We start from the raw sequence: 19,682 nt of genomic DNA, 5'->3' as shown, positions 1-19,682 counted from the left end.
GTGATGCTCACCCCAAGGGAGACGCAGCCTGCAACCAAAGATAAGCCCTGTCTTTAGCTAACTGCTTCTGGCTTGTGCACACATTATTGGCTTTAAAATGCAGGCTGGAGGAGCTCGTTGCTTTTTCTCAACTTGCCTTGAAGATGATTTGAATGAAGCAAAAAGCAGTGGGGTCCCTTTTCCATAGATAAGCATTACTCCCTATTGGAGGAATAGCCAGGCCCCTTTCCCTAGTCCCAAAATCAGAATCGGGGGTAGATATTTCATGGGGACCACGACGTAGGGCAACATACATTTGCCTCCCATAAGCCGTCGTCTCCGTTTCGACTGAGGCGCCTTTGCAAAGTGGCAACATCTATTTAGAAACAGTCCTATTTGGAAAGCGAAGGGTTAAAGCCATAGAGCTGGGCGCTAGAAGGGGGGAGAACGAACCACGGAGAAGAAAAGGATTACTAGAGCGACCAATGCGGACGGCTCCTTTCTCCCTTATCCCCGCCCCTTTCCCGCGAGCGGGCGTCCTGATTGACGCGTAGTTAGAAAACGGCGCGAAAGCCGGGGAGAAAGTTGACGGGCGGGAAGGCGAGCCAATAAGACGCCGGCGTGACTCTTAGCGAGTGGGCGGCTAACCTCGTGAAGATCTATCATTGGTTGGATGGAACCGAGGGGGTAGGACCGGGATACGGAAGGCGGGGCGAGCGAGCGAGAGGGTCGCGTGAGGCGGCGGTTCGCGATGGCTGACGAGATCAGCAAAGCGCAGGTGGCGCAGCCGGGAGGGGACACCATCTTCGGGAAGATCATCCGCAAAGAGATCCCGGCGAAGATCATCTTCGAGGACGAGAAGGTGAGGAGGAGGGCGGCGGGCTGAGCGGAGACCCCGGCGGGGCCTGGCAGCACCGCGAACGGCCAGCGGCTGAGGGAGACCAAAGGCCCGCCCTCGAAGCTGGGGGACGGCGGCTCCGGCCGCAGGGGACGAAACTCAGCTATATAAGCTGGGCGCCAAAAGGCTCCTTCAGATTTAATGGAATGGTTAGGAGAAAAATGAGGTGCTACAGTGGTACCTCGGGTTACAGACGCTTCAGGTTACAGACTCCGCTAACCCAGAAATAGTACCTCAGGTTAAGAACTTTGCTTCAGGATGAGAACAGAAATCGTTCTCCGGCGGTGCAGCAGCAGCAGGAGGCCCCATTAGCTAAAGTGGTGCTTCAGGTTAAGAACAGTTTCATGTCAAGAACGGACCTCCGGAACGAATTAAGTACTTAACCCGAGGTACCGCTGTATTAAAATGTGCAATTAAGAAAGTTTTCCTGTTTTTATAAAGGTAAAGGGACCCCTGACCACTAGGTCCAGTTGTGGACGACTCTGGGGTTGCGGCGCTCATCTCGCTTTATTGGACGAGGGAGCCAGCGTACAGCTTCCGGGTCATGTGCCCAGCATGACTAAGCCGCTTCTGGCGAACCAGAGCAGTGCACAGAAACGCCATTTACCTTCCCACCGCAGCGGTACCTGCTTATCTACTTGCAGTTTGATGTGCTTTCGAACTGCTAGATTGGCAGGAGCAGGGACCGAGCAACGGGAGCTCACCCCGTCGCAGGGATTCGAACCGCTGACCTTTGATCAGCAAGTCCTAGGCGCTGTGGTTTAACCCACAGTGCCACCCATGTTCCTTTATGTTTTTATATATGCTGGGGAGGGACACGGGTGGCGCCAACCGAAAGCACATCAAGCACAAGTAGATAAATAGGTACTGTTCTGGCCGTAAGGTAAACGCTGTTTTGGTGTGCTGCTCTGGTTCGCCAGAAGCGGCTCAGTCATGCTGGCCACATGACCCGGAAGCTGTCTGCGGACAAACACCAGCTCCCTCGGCCTATAGAGAGAGATGAGCGCGCAACCCCAGAGTTGGTCACGACTGGACCTAATGGTCAGGGGTCCCTTTACCTTTTCCTTTATTTATATCCCGCCTATCTGGTTGGGCTTCCCCAGCCACTCTGGGCAGCTTCCAACAAAATATTAAAATACACTAATGCATCAAACATCGAAAGCTTCCTTAAACAGGGCTGCCTTCAGATGTCTTCTAAAAAGTCTGGTAGTTGTTCTCTTTGACATCTGGTGTGAGGGCGTTCCACAGGGCAGGTGCCAGTACTAAGAAGGCCCTCTGCCTGGTTCCCTGTAACTTCTCACAGTGAGGGAACCGCTATGTGGTAATTTATGGACCTAATAGTTATCTAAAGCTATTTGCACATAACAAAATAAAGGCCACACAACACAAAACACTGTTACTTTATGTAGGTTTTATTTCTTTTTTATCATATTTTTGAAATGTACATCCAGGTTTTTTTCTTTTAATTTTTTTTGGGGGTCCCAAGAGAGTGGGGCCCTAAGCTACAGCTTGTTTAGCTTATACGTAAATCTGGCACTGAATAAACCACAGCAACAATAATAATTGCATGCCAGAAAAGAGGAGAGTTGTGAATCTTAAAATTTATGCAGTTGACCCAGAGTGGTTGGAGCAGCCCAGTCGGATGAGCGATGTACAAATGAACAACAACAATAATAATTGCATGCAGGAAGAGAGGAGAGTTAAATAAAACTCACTTTCAACAACAACAGCAATAATAATTGCAAGCCAGAAAAGGAGTGTTACATAAAATTCTCTTTCATCTGCTGAGATGGGACAATTCATCTCTGCAATCTGAGTCATGTTACAATTGATGCAGTTGTCATAGCTACATGAAATTGATTTGAAATGATTAATAGCGAGATGGTATTAAAATGTGTATTATGTGGCTCAGAATGGTGGACTGCATGATGTTTTATTACCCTTGTGCAAAGTTAACATGGGATGGGAGATGAATACGTTGATATTAAAATCTCCCTGGCAGTGGTGTGAAAGGTTTGAACAACGCCAACATTCCAGCAAGAATAATAAAATAGGGAAATGTCTACTACACATTTCTTCAGTGCTTAGGTTAACATTTTGAAGCATATTCTCCTCTTTGAATCTTTTGCATCATAAACTAACAGCAAATAATGTGATGCTTGAAAAAGGAAAATAAGTGTTGATGTAACTGTTTTTGAATCCACAGTATCTTAAATTATTAGTTTGACTAGGAGGACACATGGCAGTTACATAGCTACCCTGAAATCTGAAAACGCAACTAGATGAGTCTGAAAAAAATCTGCCCCGGAAATGTGTGTCAGCCTTGGGCAGATATTGCCCAGCCCTCGCTGATACCACGAAGTTGTTACAGTAAGTGCCACACTTTTAACAATTGGAAAAAGTGCCAGTTCTGAGTACCCTTGGGTACCCCCAGAAAAAGCACTGAGAGTTAGGATCTCCATCCTTGCCAGCTGTAATAGTAATAAATAATGGTGTGAAACTAGAAACCAGAGCTACATTTAGCCTACAGTATTTCTGGAGATCAACTGCTTATGTCATCATTTAAGATGCCAAGTCTGTTCTGCCTTGCAAAGAGACTCCAGTCCCATATTCAGTGGTACCTTGGTTTACAACCATAATCTATTCCGGAGGTCCGTTTGTAAACCAAAACAGGTTGTAACCCAAGGTGCGCTTTTGCCAATGGGGCTTCCCAAAAAAATGTGTTCGTAATCCACAAAAAATGGGTTGCAATCCAAAAAAATTGCAAGCTGAGACATGCACTTCCGGGTTTGACGTATTTGTAATCCAAAACGTATGCAAACCAAGACGTAGGCAAACCGAGGTACCACTGTAATGAGCTTGAGAGACTCCGTAAAACTGTGTTCTAGTAAAAAATTAGTTTCTAGTTATGGGAAGAATTAAAATTGCTTGAAAATAATTCTTGCATGTGTCTTATCCTTGGCTTTTAAAAGAATGGTGTCTAAAAAAATTGATCCTCTCTTTCTCTTCCCTCTCCCCTGCAGTGCCTTGCATTCCACGACGTTTCCCCACAAGCTCCAACCCATTTCCTAGTAGTTCCGAAGAAGCCTATTGCTCAGATATCTCAAGCGCAAGATTCTGATGAAGCTGTAAGTATCGCACAAAGGCTTTTAAGTGGTGTTCTGCTTTTTGACTTTTCAGTAAAGCTAAGAATAAATGCTGCTCTTATCTCGCTTCCCATTACAAGCTTTCCAAACAAATCCTAAAACCATTCTGTTGCATGCCTCAAACCTTTTTTGCTCTTGTGTTGCGTATAAGAACCACAACAGAGGTTGCATCTTCCTGGTGCTCTGTGGACTATAGTTTGCTCTATTTTTTATTATTTTTATTTGCTTGCATTTCTATTCTACCGTGCTTCCATTGCAGAAATTAGGTAGTGGATTAACTTCTGGTGTTACCATCAGAATTACCATATATCCTTGCTCATGGGACAACTTTATTGCATCAGAAATTATCCTCGGATGTACCTTGAAATTCCTGAAATTGGGAATAGGTAGATACAGAACCTGTGCTCCTTGAGGTGTTGGACTTACACCTCCCATCATTCCTGACAATTGTCCATGCTGAAAGAAGTTCCCCGTCTCTGCCTTGAACCCATTCTGAGAAAGTGTAGTGTAGTGCTTGGGGGTGTCTGGGTTCAAATGTTCATTCAGACATGAAGCTCACTAAGTTTCCTAGGCCAGTCGCCAATTCTCAGCCTAACCTACTTCACAGCCTGTTGTGAGGATATTATGGTGGAAGAAGGCACATATATGCCATCTTGAGCTCCATGAAGGAAAGGTGGAATATAAACGCAAAAATAAAATCTTACTGTCTGTTTTTAGTTATATAATTATGAATTTTAAAACGATCCGATTATGTCCTCGTGGTCAAGCTTAAAAGTGTACAATCCATTTATATTGGACAAGCTTGCATCACTACTTTAATAAACAAAAGTCAGGAGACATGAAATATCAATTGCTCTGATATGAGGCACTATAATGTAAATAGTTTTAATGTAAATATATTTTGCAAGTATAGTTGGTTGGCACTATACAACTATTCAGTGCATGCCAGGAAAGAGGAGACTTAAATAAAACTCACTTTCATATGCTGAAATGTGAGAACTCATCTCTGCAACCCGAGTCATGAATTGATGCAGTTGTGAAATTGATTTGAAATGGTTAACAGAAAACAAAATGGTATTAAAATGTGTATTATGTGGCTCAGAATGGTGGAATGCACAGTGTTTTATTACCCTTTTGCAAAGTTAACATGGGATGGGAAATGAATAGGTTGATATTAAAATCTCCCTGGCAATGACATGAAAGGTTTGGAAACTAACGCCAAAATTCCAGCAAGAATAATAAAATAGGGAAACGGGTACTACACATTTCTTCAGTGCTTAGGCTAACATTTTTTTTTTTTTTTAATAATAATTTTTATTACATTTTTTCCAAATTACAGAGAAAACAAAAAGAAAGACAGAGCTAAAGACAAAAAGGAAGAAAAAACAGAAAATCTCAACCATTTCAACAACTTATTTCAAATTTCCTTTGGACTTCCCCACATCTCCCACATGAGTGCATTCTTGATAATAAAATTTGCCAGCAAGTTATACCCTTATTTCATGTGTTTCTTTACATTTTCAGTTGCAATTTAAGTTTAAATCTCTTATTCTCCAATTACTCTAAAAATATAACATAATATCCTTTTTACCCGTTTAAACTTTGATTCTTTCATGAATATTGTCAATTTCATAGATAATAAAATTTCATTGCTGGGGCTAACGTTCCCAATCATACGACGTCTTATGTTTCATACAACTTATAATACTTCTGCAAATAGTCTTTAAATTTTTTCCAATCCTCCTCCATTGCCTCTTCTCCCATGTCTCGGATCCTTGCAGTCATCTCGGCCAGTTCCATGTAGTTCATCAATTGCGTCTGCCAGTCCTCCAGTGTGGGCAAATCTTGGGTCTTCCAATGCTTAGCAATAAGGATTCTTGCTGCTGTTGTAGCATACATAAAAAAAGTTCTATCCTTTTTTAACACCTTCTGGCCGACAATGCCCAGAAGGAAGGCCTCTGGTTTCTTGGGAAAGGTGTACTTAAACACCTTTTTTAACTCATTATAAATCATTTCCCAAAAGGCCTTCAATCTTGGACAAGTCCACCAGAGGTGAAAGAATGTCCCTTCAGCCTCCTTACATTTCCAACATTTATTGTCAGACAAATGGTATATCTTAGCAAGTTTGACTGGGGTCATGTACCACCGGTATACCATTTTCATAATGTTTTCTTTCAAGGCACTACATGCCGTAAATTTCATACCGGTGGTCCATAACCTTTCCCAGTCTTCAGACATAATATTGTAACCAATGTCTTGAGCCCATTTTATCATGGCTGACTTGACTGTCTCATCCTGAGTGTTCCATTTAAGCAGCAAGTTGTACATTCTCGATAATACCTTGGTCTTTGGTTCTAGCAACTCCGTCTCAAGTTTCGATTTTTCCACCTGGAATCCTACCTTTTTATCTAGCTTAAAAACCTCATTAATTTGGGCATAGTGTAGCCAATTTTGCACCTTATCCTTTAGTTTTTCAAAGCTCTGCAACTTCCAATTACCTCCAATGTTTTCTATTATTTCCCAATATTTTGGCCAGTGTGCCTCCATATTGGCTGTTTTCCGAGCTTTGGCCTCTATTGGTGAGATCCACCTCGGAGTTTTACTTTCCAATAAGTCTTTGTATTTTTTCCAGACCATATATATTGCTTTCCTGACAATATGGTTTTTGAACATTCCATATGTTTTCCCCTTGTCATACCACAAATACGCATGCCAACCTAACGAATTGTTAAAGCCTTCCAGATCTAGGACATCAGTGTTTTCCAATAAGATCCAATCCTTCATCCAGCAGAAGGCCGCAGCTTCATAATATAACCTTAAGTCCGGCAGGGCAAACCCCCCTCTCTCCTTTGCATCAGTTAGTATTTTAAACTTTATTCGGGGCTTTTTGCCCTGCCAGACGAACCTAGAGATATCCCTCTGCCACTTTCCAAAACATTCCACTCTGTCCACGACCTGCAAGGCTTGAAACAGAAACAACATTTTTGGCAAAACGTTCATTTTTATAACTGCAATTCGGCCTAACAAGGATAGTTTCAGTCTTGACCAAATTTCAAAGTCTTTTTTAACCTCTGACCAACATTTTTCATAATTATCTTTGAATAGATTCAAATTCTTAGAAGACAGATTGACCCCCAGGTATTTCACTTTTTTAACAATGTTTAGTTCCGTTTCCCTCTGGAACCCCTCTGTTTCAATAGCCGTCAAATTTTTCCCTAACACCTTGGTTTTTTGTTTGTTCAACTTAAAACCCGCCACCCGACCAAATTTCTGAATCAATTCCAAAACTCTTTTTGTACTAGGTTCTGGCTCCTGTAATGTTAAAACCAAGTCATCTGCAAATGCTTTCAGTTTATATTGTTTCGCTCCGACCCGTATTCCTTGTACCTGCCGATCCTCCCTTATCATATTCAGCAAAACCTCCAGAACCGAAATAAACAACAGAGGGGATAGGGGGCACCCCTGGCGTGTTCCTTTTTCAATATGAAGTTCTTCTGTCACCACATTGTTCACTATCAACTTAGCTTTTTGTTCAGAATAGATTGCCTCTATTCCATTCTCAAACCCCCTTCCCACTCCCATCCCTTCCAAGTTTTTCTTCATAAATTTCCAAGAAATGTTGTCAAAGGCCTTCTCCGCATCAATAAAAATTAACACTGCTTTGGTATTAATATTTGTTTGTAAAAGTTCCAAAATATCGATAATGTTCCTAGTGTTGTCAAACAAATGTCTGCCTGGGAGAAAGCCTGCTTGGTCCTTATGAATTACTTCATTTAATACTTTTTTAAATCTATTTGCTAAAACATCCGCAAATATTTTATAATCCACATTTAGGAGTGAGATGGGTCGGTAGTTCTTAAGTTGAGTCTTTTCAGTTTCCACTTTAGGTATCAGTGTGATGAATGCTTCTTTCCACGTATCTGGTGCCCTCCCTCCCCCCATAATCTGGTTACAAACCTCCATTAATGGTTGTATCAAGTAATCTTTTAAAGTCTTATAATATTTGGAGGTGAGTCCATCAGGGCCTGGAGATTTGCCTAGCTGCATATTCTGAATGGCATCCTCAATTTCCTGTTGTGTTATTTTACAGTTCAAGATTGATCTCTTTTCTTGTGATAATTCTGGAAGGCCGTTTTCTTTCAAGAATTGTTCTATCTCAGTCGCATCCTCGGATCCTTGTGTATACAATTTTTTAAAATATTTCTGGAAACACTTTCTAATTTCTCCCGGTTTCTGAATGTTCTTTCCTTCAACTTCTAGATTGGTAACGTAATTTAATTTTTGTCTCTTTTTCAACTGCCAAGCTAGCAGTTTCCCACATTTATTCGCCGACTCAAAGGATCTTTGTTTCATTTGTTTAATCTTCCATTCCACTTCTTGATTAATCAGTTTCGCATATTGTGACTGGTGGAATTTAATTTCTCTTAGAGTCTCCTTTGATTTTGGGTTTAATCTTAATTTTTTCTCACCATCCCTTATCTTCTCCAATATCTTATCCTTTTTACCATTCCAGAACTTTTTCTTGATCGTATTCTGTTGTATCAGAAACCCTCTCATGACAGCTTTACTCGCGTCCCAGATTATTCTTTTTTCCACCGAGGTATTCAAATTAATTTCAAAATAGTCCTTTAAAGCTTTTTGGGCCTTCTTTACAATCTCTTGATCTCTTAATAAGTTGTCATTCATTTTCCATCTGAAGGAATCGGCAGTGGTTAGTCTCATTTCCATTTTCAAAGCGTTATGGTCGGAGCATGTCTTTGGGCAGATTTCTATTTTTGTAGTCTTAGGTGCCAGCCCTCTAGTTGTCCAAATTTGGTCGATTCTTGTCCATGACAGATGGGCCTCAGAAAAGAAAGTTCCTTCTTTACCAAGGGGGTTTCTCGTCCTCCATAAATCAATTAAATCCATATTGTCAGTTAATTCGAAAAAGGTTTTTGGTAGTCTTCCATCTTTGGTCAAATTCTGGTTCTGTGACTTATCCATGAAAGTAGAGACAACCCCATTCATATCTCCCATCATAATGATGTTAGAGTAGTCCAGATAGTCCAGTAATGTCTCATGCAGCTTCTTGTAAAATTCTGATTTCCCCTCATTTGGTGCGTAGATTCCTAATATCAATATTTTCTCTCCTTGGGTCGATATTTCGATAGCCAGGATTCTTCCTTGTTCATCTTTGAATAAGAATTTTGGTGAAAGGTTCTCCTTGGCGTAGATCACCACGCCTCTCTTTTTAACTCTGTCTGATGAAATAAATTCTTGGCCTAGTCTTTTATTTATTAACACCTTCTTGTGTAACCTGGTCACATGAGTTTCTTGCAAACAGATTATATCCAAATTTTCTTTCTTTAGAATATGGAAGATCCTTTTGCGTTTTTCTGGGGAATTCGCACCATTAATGTTCCAACTATACAGCTGTAGAGACATCCTGTATCGATCTGTTGTCACTCTTTATTGGGTGTCTTCTTTTTTGTCCGGGTCCGAAGGTGGTGGCTCTTTCCCAAACTCTGGTGGTGGCCAAATAGCTGCTGCTCCTTTCTGCAAGTCTTCTCCGTTGTCGTGTAGGAACTTCTGGCTATCCTCTTTCGTTTTGATTTTTATCTTCTTTCCTTTGTATTTGAATGAAAGGCCTTGTGGAAACTCCCACCTGTATGATATTCCGTTACCTCTCAAAAGTCCAGCTAGGTCAGTATAGTTAGATCTGAGATCCAATAATTGCTTAGGGATGTCCTTGTAGATTTGTGCTCTTCTGTCCTGTATCACGAGTGCTTTGTTAAAATGTAGGTCAAGTAGCTTGTCTCTCTCCTGTTTAGTCCTTAAGATGATCAAACAGTCTCTAGGCCTGTCCTTTCCAACAACTCTTCCCAATCTAAATGCCGTTGTTATTTTAAAGTCTGTATCTTCATTAATACCCCAGAATTTAGAGAATTCTGCTGTTAGAAAACCTATCAAGTCCTCTTTCTCAATCTCTGGGATAGAGCGTAATCTCAGATTATTTTCCTTGTTTCGCAGTTCCACCAAAGACAGGTAGGCCTGCTGGTCTGTAATATGTTTGTGGAGGGGTCTTACCTCTCCTTTCAGTTCCTCCACTCCTTTTGCTGCGGCCTCTGCTTTTTGGTTCGCAGCCTCCGCCAGTTTTCGATTTTCAGATGTTGCGTCGTTTAGATTTCCAATGTCTTGTGAATGCTTAGCTACCTGTTCTGAAAGTTTGGTAATTGAGGATGTGGCTAAATCAATTTTTGCAGTTTGGTCATCCACTTTTTTGTTCAAAATTGCGAATTGTTGTAACATTTCCTCTAACAAAGTGTTAGACCCTCCAGATGCCATATCCTCATCTGTTAATTGTTCAGCTTCTTCAGCTAGAGTTGTTGGCGAGGGTGCAGTCTGCAAAACGGCAGGGACTGAAGATCTACGTCCCTGAGAAAATAGGGTTGTTTGTGTCAGTTTGCCTTTCCCTGCCTTCGACGCAGCTCTTGTTTTTACTCTGTCGCTCATTCCCCACCTGTCTTTGGATTCAAGGTCAGGCTGTCAAAAATTTCCTGGGAAAGGCAGGCCTTGGAGTAAACAACCAAACCACAGAGAGACAAAGCAAAGTTGGTTCCCAGGAAATTGTAAATCCCAAACTCCACTAGAGGGAGTACTGTTGCAGTTCAGGAAGGAAGAAACAAAATTTCAGTCGCCATTAAAGTTCCTGCAATTAAGTAAATTAACAATAGTCTTTGGGGAAGACCTTTTCCCTCAAGCAGAGCTCTCACAATGTTGCCACAAGTCTCTTAAAAGGTGCAAAGTACAGTTGTTAAATTGTATCCAACAGTGATGCCTCTAAATACCCATTTCAAATTTGTAAGTGTATCTGCAAAACAGCCTTTTGTCCCGCTGCAAGTCCGGGGCTTGGGTTTTTAAAGCCTTTAGAATTTTTTAATAAGTTTAGCAGAGGAGGAAGTCCCCATAAAGAAAGATAGAATCAGTCCCAAAGAAATAAAGGTAACTTGCCTTTCAATTTCCAGCTTCTCTAAGCGTATGATTTCTCTTGGTTTAAAGCCCTTCTGTGCTGCTTCCAGCCTGTCAAATCCTTTGCCTTTGATCACTAAGCACCATCGGGAGACGGACTTCCTTTTTCTCGTCTCCCGCTTTCAGCCAAATTCTTAAATTTTGTAATCCAATCTCAGGTAGATCTTACTCACGAGTAGTTGGTCTGTAATCCAATGTAGAAGGAAGAAAGGTCGGCGCTCATCCGTAACAGCCGCGCGGCTTCACTCCCGCAGAAAGAGCGATGAATCCACAGCACCGCTTCCCCTCCGCGCTTCCGGAGCCCCTTACGGGGTCCCTTCTTCGTTTTGGGGGTTGCTCTTGGTGCCCGCCGGATCCCACGGCCACGAGCTCACTCTGCTCGTGGTTTTTCTTAGTGGGTCGTCGCTTTGCCGCAGCGAACGACCCTTTTCTGCGGAGCCCCTCTTCGCAGCGCGAAGAGGACCGCCATTACTTGTTTCGCGCCGCCTCCGGAAGTGTGCTTAGGCTAACATTTTGAAGTGCATCCTCCTCTCTGGCTCCTTTGCATCATAAACTAACAGCAAAGAATGTGATACTTGAAAAAGGAAAATAAGTGTTGGTGTAAATTTGCTTTTGCATCCACAGTATCTTAGATTATTAGCTTGACTAGGAGGACATATGGCAGTTAGATAGTTACCCTTAAATCTTTGAAAACTCAACTAGATGTCTCTGAAATATTTGCTCCTGAAATGTGTATTTATTGATATATGTATACACAAAGTCTTGGCTCAAGTTCTTTTTTCATTATTTTGAACAATGAATGAACCCCAGGAGTGATTCAGGAACTTCTCAAGAAGGGTGTGGAAAACCACAAAACATTAGGGACTGTTAGATCAACCTGTGTGTGAACTTTAAAGATTATGTTTCTAGCTAGAGGCAAGATCTGTGAGTCCCACTTTAGGCAGCGCCTGAAAAGGTGTGAATTGACGTCCATTGAGGGATGTTGAATATCTGAAACTCCTGGTGATGGTGTATGTGTGCACTTTTCCAACTGAACTCTTACTTTAGCTGCTCCATAAAATCTGAATGTTTGCATTATTGGTGTGTTTTTCTTTTCCTTTCCCCAGCTTCTCGGACACTTAATGATTGTGGGCAAGAAATGTGCAGCTGAATTAGGCTTGACGAGGGGATACCGAATGGTGGTGAACGAAGGGCCAGATGGTGGTCAGTCTGTCTACCATGTGCATCTCCATGTCCTCGGTGGCCGTCAGATGGGTTGGCCTCCAGGTTAAGAAGGTGGGAATAAAGGATATTGCCCCCCAACTATCTCTTGAACACCCTCAACAAATAATTTCAAAATCCAACTGTGATCAATACCTTCAGCCACTTAACCTTTCCTGTGAAGTACAGTAGAAGTTTGCACAATCATTGTTCAATAAAGTTACAAGCATGTCGGCTCATCTTTTTTGTGTTCTTCTTCCACATTGTCTAACACAGGCTTCCCCAACTTGGTGACCTCCAGCAGTTTTCAACCATTGGCCATGCTCACTGAGGCTGATGGGAGTTGTAGTCTATCCCTTCAATATGTTAATGTCCTCCCATAGAAGTCAAGGTGGTATAAGGAGATTCCTGGATCATCTCTCATATAGGTACTGACTACAGTGGTACCTCTGGATATGAACGGGATCCGTTCTGGAGCTCCATTCGCATCCTGAAGCGAACACAACCTGCGTCTGCGCATGTGCGCGGGTCACGATTCGCCACTTCTGTGCATGCGCACGACATCATTTTGACCGTCTGCGCGAGCAGCGAAACCCGGAAGTAACGCGTTCCGTTACTTCCGGGTCGCCACGGAGTGCAACCCGAAAGCGCTCAAGCTGAAGCAACTTCAACCCAAAGTAAGACTGTATGCTTTTGGTATAGCATTACTGCAGCTGAAGCCTTTAGCCTTTCCACCTTTACCATGTGCCGCAATGTCTTTCCTCGCAGCAACCTTCTGTAATGAGTTGTTGCTATTTTACAAACGAGTTACGAAATCTCGGGGGTAGTGCCTTGCTCCAGGTCATTCCCTAAATGCAATGGTCAGGGATTTGAACTCTGCCCCTGAACTGAAGCTGTAGGCTTTCCTGAATCCTTTGGAGCATCATTAAGAAGAAGAAAAAATAGGCGCAAGCTAGGTATTCAATTCAGTATAAGGTTATTTTTTCCCCTGATTAAGGAAAAAATTCTACTTGCCCACATCCAGAGAAAAAAAAGCGACTGAATATTAACTGAATATTACTTTGTTAATGGTTGGAGTGTTGCAGAGTTCATATAGAAATATATATATATATATATATATATATATATATATATATATATATATATATGCTTTCGTAGATTTTCACGGGTACAGGAATGTAGGTTTTGGTGTCTTCGGGTGTCTTCCCGTGTAAGAGTCGGGGTGTCTGGGCGACGTTTCGACGAGGTCTCACTCGTCATCTTCAGCCGAAAGCACCAGCCTGAAGATGATGAGTGAGACCTCGTCGAAACGTCGCCCAGACACCCCGACTCTTACACGGGAAGACACCCGAAGACACCAAAACCTACATATATATATATATATATATATATATATATATATATCCCATATCACCTAAAGGCCTTTGCGTGATCTGCCAAGCAGGTGGGAAAGTATTTTATATAATGTATTCATATGCCACCTTTCCTCCAAATTGAGATTCAGGGAAGCCAATAGAGTGAGGATTGTGATGCTAACAGCCTTAAACAAAGTGTGTTCATGGGCATCTTGGGTAGGGTGGGAGGTGGGCCATTCATTATATGACAAAGGTTGGAAGGGAGTATGGAGATTGTCCAGAAGTTGATTGAATGTTCTGCGCCAGTGCAGAAAATGCTGGATCAATAATGACGCCTGAACTGCTTTCTTCAGAAGGAGGTGAAGTTCTGGGGTTAATTAACAAATGAAAAACACACTTCGTGTCTAAAGATCACACACCTGAGTTCTTAATGTTCTAATGAAAATATGCATTTACAAAAATAGCTTACTGGATAACTGCAAACCAGCCAGTGTAATAATTTGCCCGCATGCGGAAAAGAACCCAGAGATATTACTTGGTAGGTAAATTACCTCAGTACAAATCAAAAAGTTGAAATTATTAAGCATATCAAAACTTGTTGAATAAGAATCTGCATAGCTTCTGCAAAGATAAATTATTATTTATTAAATTTATCAGTTTTATCTTGTCCTGGGCATCCCAAAGCAACTTACAACCAAACAAATAGACACACCTAAACCACATAGATGCATTAAAATCAAGAGAAAAACAAAATTGCCATGGCGGTGGAGAATTTTCAAGAAGGGCTTGACCCCCTCAAAATTCCCCTGGCAAGATACCAGATAGTGGAGCAATATTTCAGCTCTAGCCAATTTATTCTACAAAATTTATATACTGCTTGATTGTTGTTTTTAAATGCAGTTTGACTTTTTAATACTGATGCAAACCCCCTTACTAGTCTGTTGTACCGGCGAACTCTGATAATCCTTAGCGCTTACCTAACTTTTGGCCTTGCCAGACATACTGTTTTTAGCACTTATTTCAGTGTTTTTTATTTGTTTTTTATTCTATATGTTTCCACAAGATGCTGTCGTCATTCCATTGCTATGCCTGAATATCACAGTCATGAAACCACCTGGCATTTTTGAAAGGTCTGGACTGGTTCTGCGATATTTTCAAGGCGTAGAAGGTTTTTTGCACAATACTATGCATTTTGCCTTGAGTAACTTTCATTTCACAACACCCCTCCACCAGCTTTTCTTTGACAGGAGGTTAGTCATAGCCAGTGTTAGAAACTGAGACATGAAAGCTAGGAGCTAAATGACACCTTAAATCTAGGTTATGGGCGCAACAACGGAATGTCTAGGCACACTTTTTTTTTAATAACGAGTACAAAGCTGAAAATGAATGAACTGCAGTTAAAATATTGTCTTCATTTTTCACATGGTCTTGTCCTTCCCCTGCCCACTCCCCTAATATTCTTTGATAATACTTTTTATTAATTTTCAATTACCATCCAGCAATAGCCTCAATACCAAATTATAATACAGTTATTAATGCCAATCATTCAAATACCAAATTATATAATTTAGGTGCCCCCCCAGCATGCTAGAATTGATGATTTTCTTTATTTCTGCGTTCCAAAATCTTACTAATCTCAATTACATTCCGGTCAAAATAATAATCACTTATACAACAACTGCAATATTAATACCTTCTATTTGTGTTGACACATTAAATGATTTATAGAACTACAAGTGAGGCACTCAGACTATATCCTTGTTCTTCCTGTATGTGGCAATTATTAGGCAACCCCCTAATATTCTTAAAAGGGTCTCTTCTCCCGCCTTCAGAGAGTAGCTGGAAGTGGGGAGGCAGAAAAAGCTCCTCCTTTCCTTCCACTCTGCAGTTTTAATCTGAAATTTTAGGTGCAGTGCTGCTCCCAGAAACCACTCTCGCTGATGAAATTCCCAGTCACAAATCGTCCCTAGAACAATGGGAGCTGGTCATAGCTCTGGTCAAAAGAGTCAATGTCCTGCTTTCTAATTTTTGTCACAAACAGAATTTCAGGATAGCAGCTAGTTAAATGCCAAACAAGAAGAAGAACAACTAGCAACCCTGTGAAAGGACCGTTGATATCCGGTGCACATGCTCATAATGCTGGCATTTGCTGGTTGGAGGAAGCAGGGATTGGAACTGAGTGTGAAGACAACCACAGAACTTTTCTCGGTCTGAACACATTCCATCATTGCTGTGGACACAGGAAACTGCAATGATACTCTAAAGAATAGAAACACAGTACAGTGGTGCCCCGCAAGACGAATGCCTCGCAAGACGGAAAACTCGCTAGACGAAGAGTTTTCTGTTTTGGAGGTGCTTCGCAAAACGAATCTCCTATGGGCTTGCTTCGCAAGACGAAAATGTCTTGTGAGTTCCTGCGGGTTTTTTCCCCTCCCCCCTTTTTCTAAGCCGCTTATCCGCTTATCTGCTAAGCCGATGAGCCGCTAAAAGCCGCTAATAGCGCTAATAGCGCTAATCTGCTAATCCGTCAATGGGCTTGCTTCGCAAGACGAAAAAACCGCTAGACGAAGAGACTCACAGAACGGATTCTTTTCGTCTTGCGAGGCACCACTGTACAGTGGTACCTCTGGTTAAGTACTTAATTCATTCCGGAGGTCCGTTCTTAACCTAAAACTGTTCTTAACCTGAAGCACCACTTTAATGCGACCTCCCGCTGCCGCCGCACCACCGGAGCCCAATTTCTGTTCTCATCCTGAAGCAAAGTTCTTAACCCGAGGAACTATTTATGGGTTAGTGGAGTCTATAACCTAAAGCGTCTGTAACCTGAAGCATATATAACCTGAGGTACCACCGTAGTATAGATGACCCACTCCAAGATTTGCGACAGAAAACATCAGGGCAAACAGCAATTAAGGTAAAGGGACCCGTGACTGTTAAGTCCAGTCATGGATGACTCGGGGGTTGCGGCGCTCATCTCGCTTTACTGGCTGAGGGAGCCGGCGTTAGTCTGCAGACAGCTTCCGGGTCATATGGCCAGCATGACTAAGCCACTTCTGGTGAACCAGAGCAGCGCACAGAAATGCCGTTTACCTTCCTGCTAGAGTGGTACCTATTTATCTACATGCACTTTGACGTGCTTTTGAACTGCTAGGTTGGCAGGAGCAGGGACCGAACAACGGGAGCGGAGCTCACTCTGTTGCGGGGATTCGAACCACTGACCTCCTGATCAGCAAGCCCAAGGCTCAGTGGTTTAGACCACAGCACCACACTACTACAGTGTGACAAATGGTATACAGTGGTACCTTGGTTTAAGAACTGCTTAGTTTATGAACTATTGGATTAAGAATGCTGCAAACCCGAAGTAGGTGTTTTGGTTTGTGGACTTTGCCTTGGAAGCAGAACATGTTCCACTTTCTGTTGAGTGTGTTCCATTTGTAAATTGGGAAAGCACACCTTGATTTAAGAACGCTTTGGTTTAAGAATGGACTTCTGGAACGGATTAAGTTCGTAAACCAAGGTACCACTGTATTAGAAAGCACCCCTTATATTTCATTTCTATACAAGGTAAAGTTTATTGTTTTGCCTTATCGTTGGTTTGCCCTAATTTACAGTGGTGCCTCACAAGACGAAATTAATTCGTTCCGCGAGTTTTTTCGTCTAGCAAATTTTTCGTCTTGCGAAGCACGGTGTCGGAAAAGTTTTGGAAAAGCTTCAAAAATCACCAAAAACCTCAAAAAAGGCTACCACACCGCGTTCTGTGAGTTGCTCCTTGAAGTCAAATCGCAACTGTATTAACGGTGTTAAGAAAAAGGAAACAAACTTGCAAGACATTTTCGTCTTGCGAAGCAAGCCCATAGGGTAATTCGTCTTGCGAAGCAGCTAAAAAACCGCAAAACCCTTTCGTCTAGCGAGTTTTTCGTCTTGCGAGGCATTCGTCTTGCGGGGCACCACTGTATTTGGATGTGTTATTACAGACTTGTTATGTGATTGTTGCATTTGTTGAATTGGCCACACGAGGGCAGAGCAAGACTATTGCTGGTAACTCTTGGATGGTTTGGATTTCCTTGCCTCTCGAAAGCAGCATGGAAATATTCACCTGACTGGCGGGAGGCTTGAAAAGGGATTATAACTAAAGGTGGGGCAGGAATAAGTCTTCTCACTGAAGGAAACAGGGCACGTTACAGGGAAAGACAGATCACTGTGTCTTCTCTGGGAGCAGATCCATATGAGCAGTGCCAGTCACCCGAAATTCATGTCCGACCAAAGTATGAAATGTGAACAGGAGCTTGTGCTAGCTCTGTAAAGGGAACCCAAAGATCTCACTGGTATAGAAAATATCAAGTCAAAAGCACGGCAAGTTAAAAGCAATTTATACCACTTGGTTTGCTTCTTCAAAAAAGCAAGCAGATCTTGGTTACACAAATCCCAGCAAATATAATTATCTATGTGAGGCTTCTGGTACTGCCACTTTAATGGGCATCAATTCTTCCCCACTGTTTCAACGGCTTTCAAAGCAGCTTCTGAGCCGTGGCTGAAAAACTCATGGGAGGAGACCTTGAATGAATGAATTTACTTTATTCGGACACAGACCAGCATAAGCAAAACATCTAAATAAATAACGGTATGAATCTAAGCGAATAATTATTAAATAAATGAGAGCAAAAACCAACCGTAGATTAAAACATTTACACAGAATACTTGATTAAGCATAAATAATGGATGAATAAAAACTAATAATAAGAATTTAAAAAGATCAGTTAAAACAGCTATATGAGGTGGGGCTTCAGTGATACAGATCTAACAATATGGGCCTTTATTTTAGGACTGATTTGTGGCATAGACCATCCTTCGACGAGTATCTGTCATGGCAGTTCAGAATCTGGTGACTGAATATGTGACTTCTGGGCTTTCGTCCTGTAGGGAGATGTTGTGTTGTTCTGAATGCCCTGGGAATTTATATAGGATGGGCTGGATAAACCTGGCTCGAATGTCTATTTAATACTGGCAGTGAAGAAGGGTATGCTCTGTTGTTTCCTGCTGCCCAGAGCCTCATGGGCATGTCCTCTCCTCGTATGGTATGGAAGAGACCTTACAATCCGGCCTCCAAAGGCTCAGCCAGTCCAGACCACATACCAGGACCCTCCCTCCTCAATTTCTGTGACTTCCACATTGCAAAAAGCATGCACTTGTGGCAATCACTGTTTACAATATCCATATCACTTGGTTGTGATTCGAGGACCCGATCCCCGCTTGGGGAATAAAGACACGTGGACACAGAATGTAAAGGTAATGGGTAAGGTAAAGGCCACAACTTTATTGATTACAGAATGTGAGAAGGTATTGGCTTAGGCATTGGACCACGGAACATTAGACTCCACCTACTCGTAGAGGGGTGAGTCTGAGGAGGGGTTAACCACCAGTAGGGAGAGCCTGTTGATGCTAATCCAACTATAGGCTCTCTTCCTGATGTCACCGAGGGTCGTGCCATGGCCCCCCAGCCACACAGGGCATCGGACAGGATCCACGACCGCCGGATTCCTTTAGCAGAATACCCAAAATTGTCGGGGAAGGCGATGGCCACACCTTGCCCTTCCACACACCAACAACACATTCCAATGCCTAACCGCCAAATACCACGAAAGTTGTGATGGTTGCTACGAGGTAGGCGAAAAAAAACCAAGAGGCCGGGCCAATTTAGCCAATTGGGGAAAAAACTCCTACCAGGCCCCCTGGTTAAACAGGGCGACCAACCAGAGGTCCATAGCAAAGTCTCAGGAACAGCTAATCTAAAGGGAGTGGAGGGTGGGTGACTCGAAGAAAATGTGTGTGCAATGGTGGGGATGGGCTGGCGCGGCTGTGTTTGAGCAGCAAGCCACGCCCCCACCGAGCTTCCCTATTGGGTGCCCAACCGGGGAGGGGCGTGGCGCCAGCCCTGGAGTTGAAGCAGGGGGCGGAGCGCCCCCTGCATGATGCAGGAATCATCTCCCGCTCACAATCCCTTCCCTCCTGGGAGTAGGAAAGGCTTTAGCATGATATTTGCCCATGTCAGCATGCAACCAGGGATTTCCTGCATTTAAGATGTGTTTTGCGAATTGC

At 42.6% G+C, this 19,682-nt stretch overlaps 1 protein-coding gene across 1 annotated transcript; it reads left to right on the top strand.

Annotated features, from left to right (window-relative positions):
* The first annotated feature begins 676 nt into the window (after positions 1–676).
* HINT1 (histidine triad nucleotide binding protein 1) lies at positions 677–12,470 on the top strand. The gene is made up of 3 exons (XM_082191526.1): positions 677–841; positions 3,901–4,005; positions 12,138–12,470. The coding sequence occupies exons 1-3, from the start codon at positions 731–733 to the stop codon at positions 12,300–12,302; spliced, it is 381 nt and encodes a 126-aa protein (XP_082047652.1). The 5' UTR covers positions 677–730; the 3' UTR covers positions 12,303–12,470.
* The last annotated feature ends 7,212 nt before the right edge of the window (positions 12,471–19,682 follow it).

The sequence above is a fragment of the Podarcis vaucheri genome, assembly GCF_965113315.1.
Source record: "Podarcis vaucheri genome assembly, chromosome: 11".
Lineage (NCBI taxonomy): Eukaryota > Metazoa > Chordata > Lepidosauria > Squamata > Lacertidae > Podarcis > Podarcis vaucheri.
Note: the sequence above shows the minus strand (reverse complement) of the source record. Positions and strands in the feature narration are given on the sequence as shown.

Bases quoted from the DNA above. Each gene is read 5' to 3' on its own strand.
- HINT1 (XM_082191526.1), top strand. From the start codon at position 731: ATGGCTGACGAGATCAGCAAAGCGCAGGTGGCGCAGCCGGGAGGGGAC. The intron at 842-3,900 runs GTGAGGAGGAGG...TCTCCCCTGCAG, and splicing joins TCATCTTCGAGGACGAGAAG to TGCCTTGCATTCCACGACGT. The intron at 4,006-12,137 runs GTAAGTATCGCA...TCCTTTCCCCAG, and splicing joins CGCAAGATTCTGATGAAGCT to CTTCTCGGACACTTAATGAT.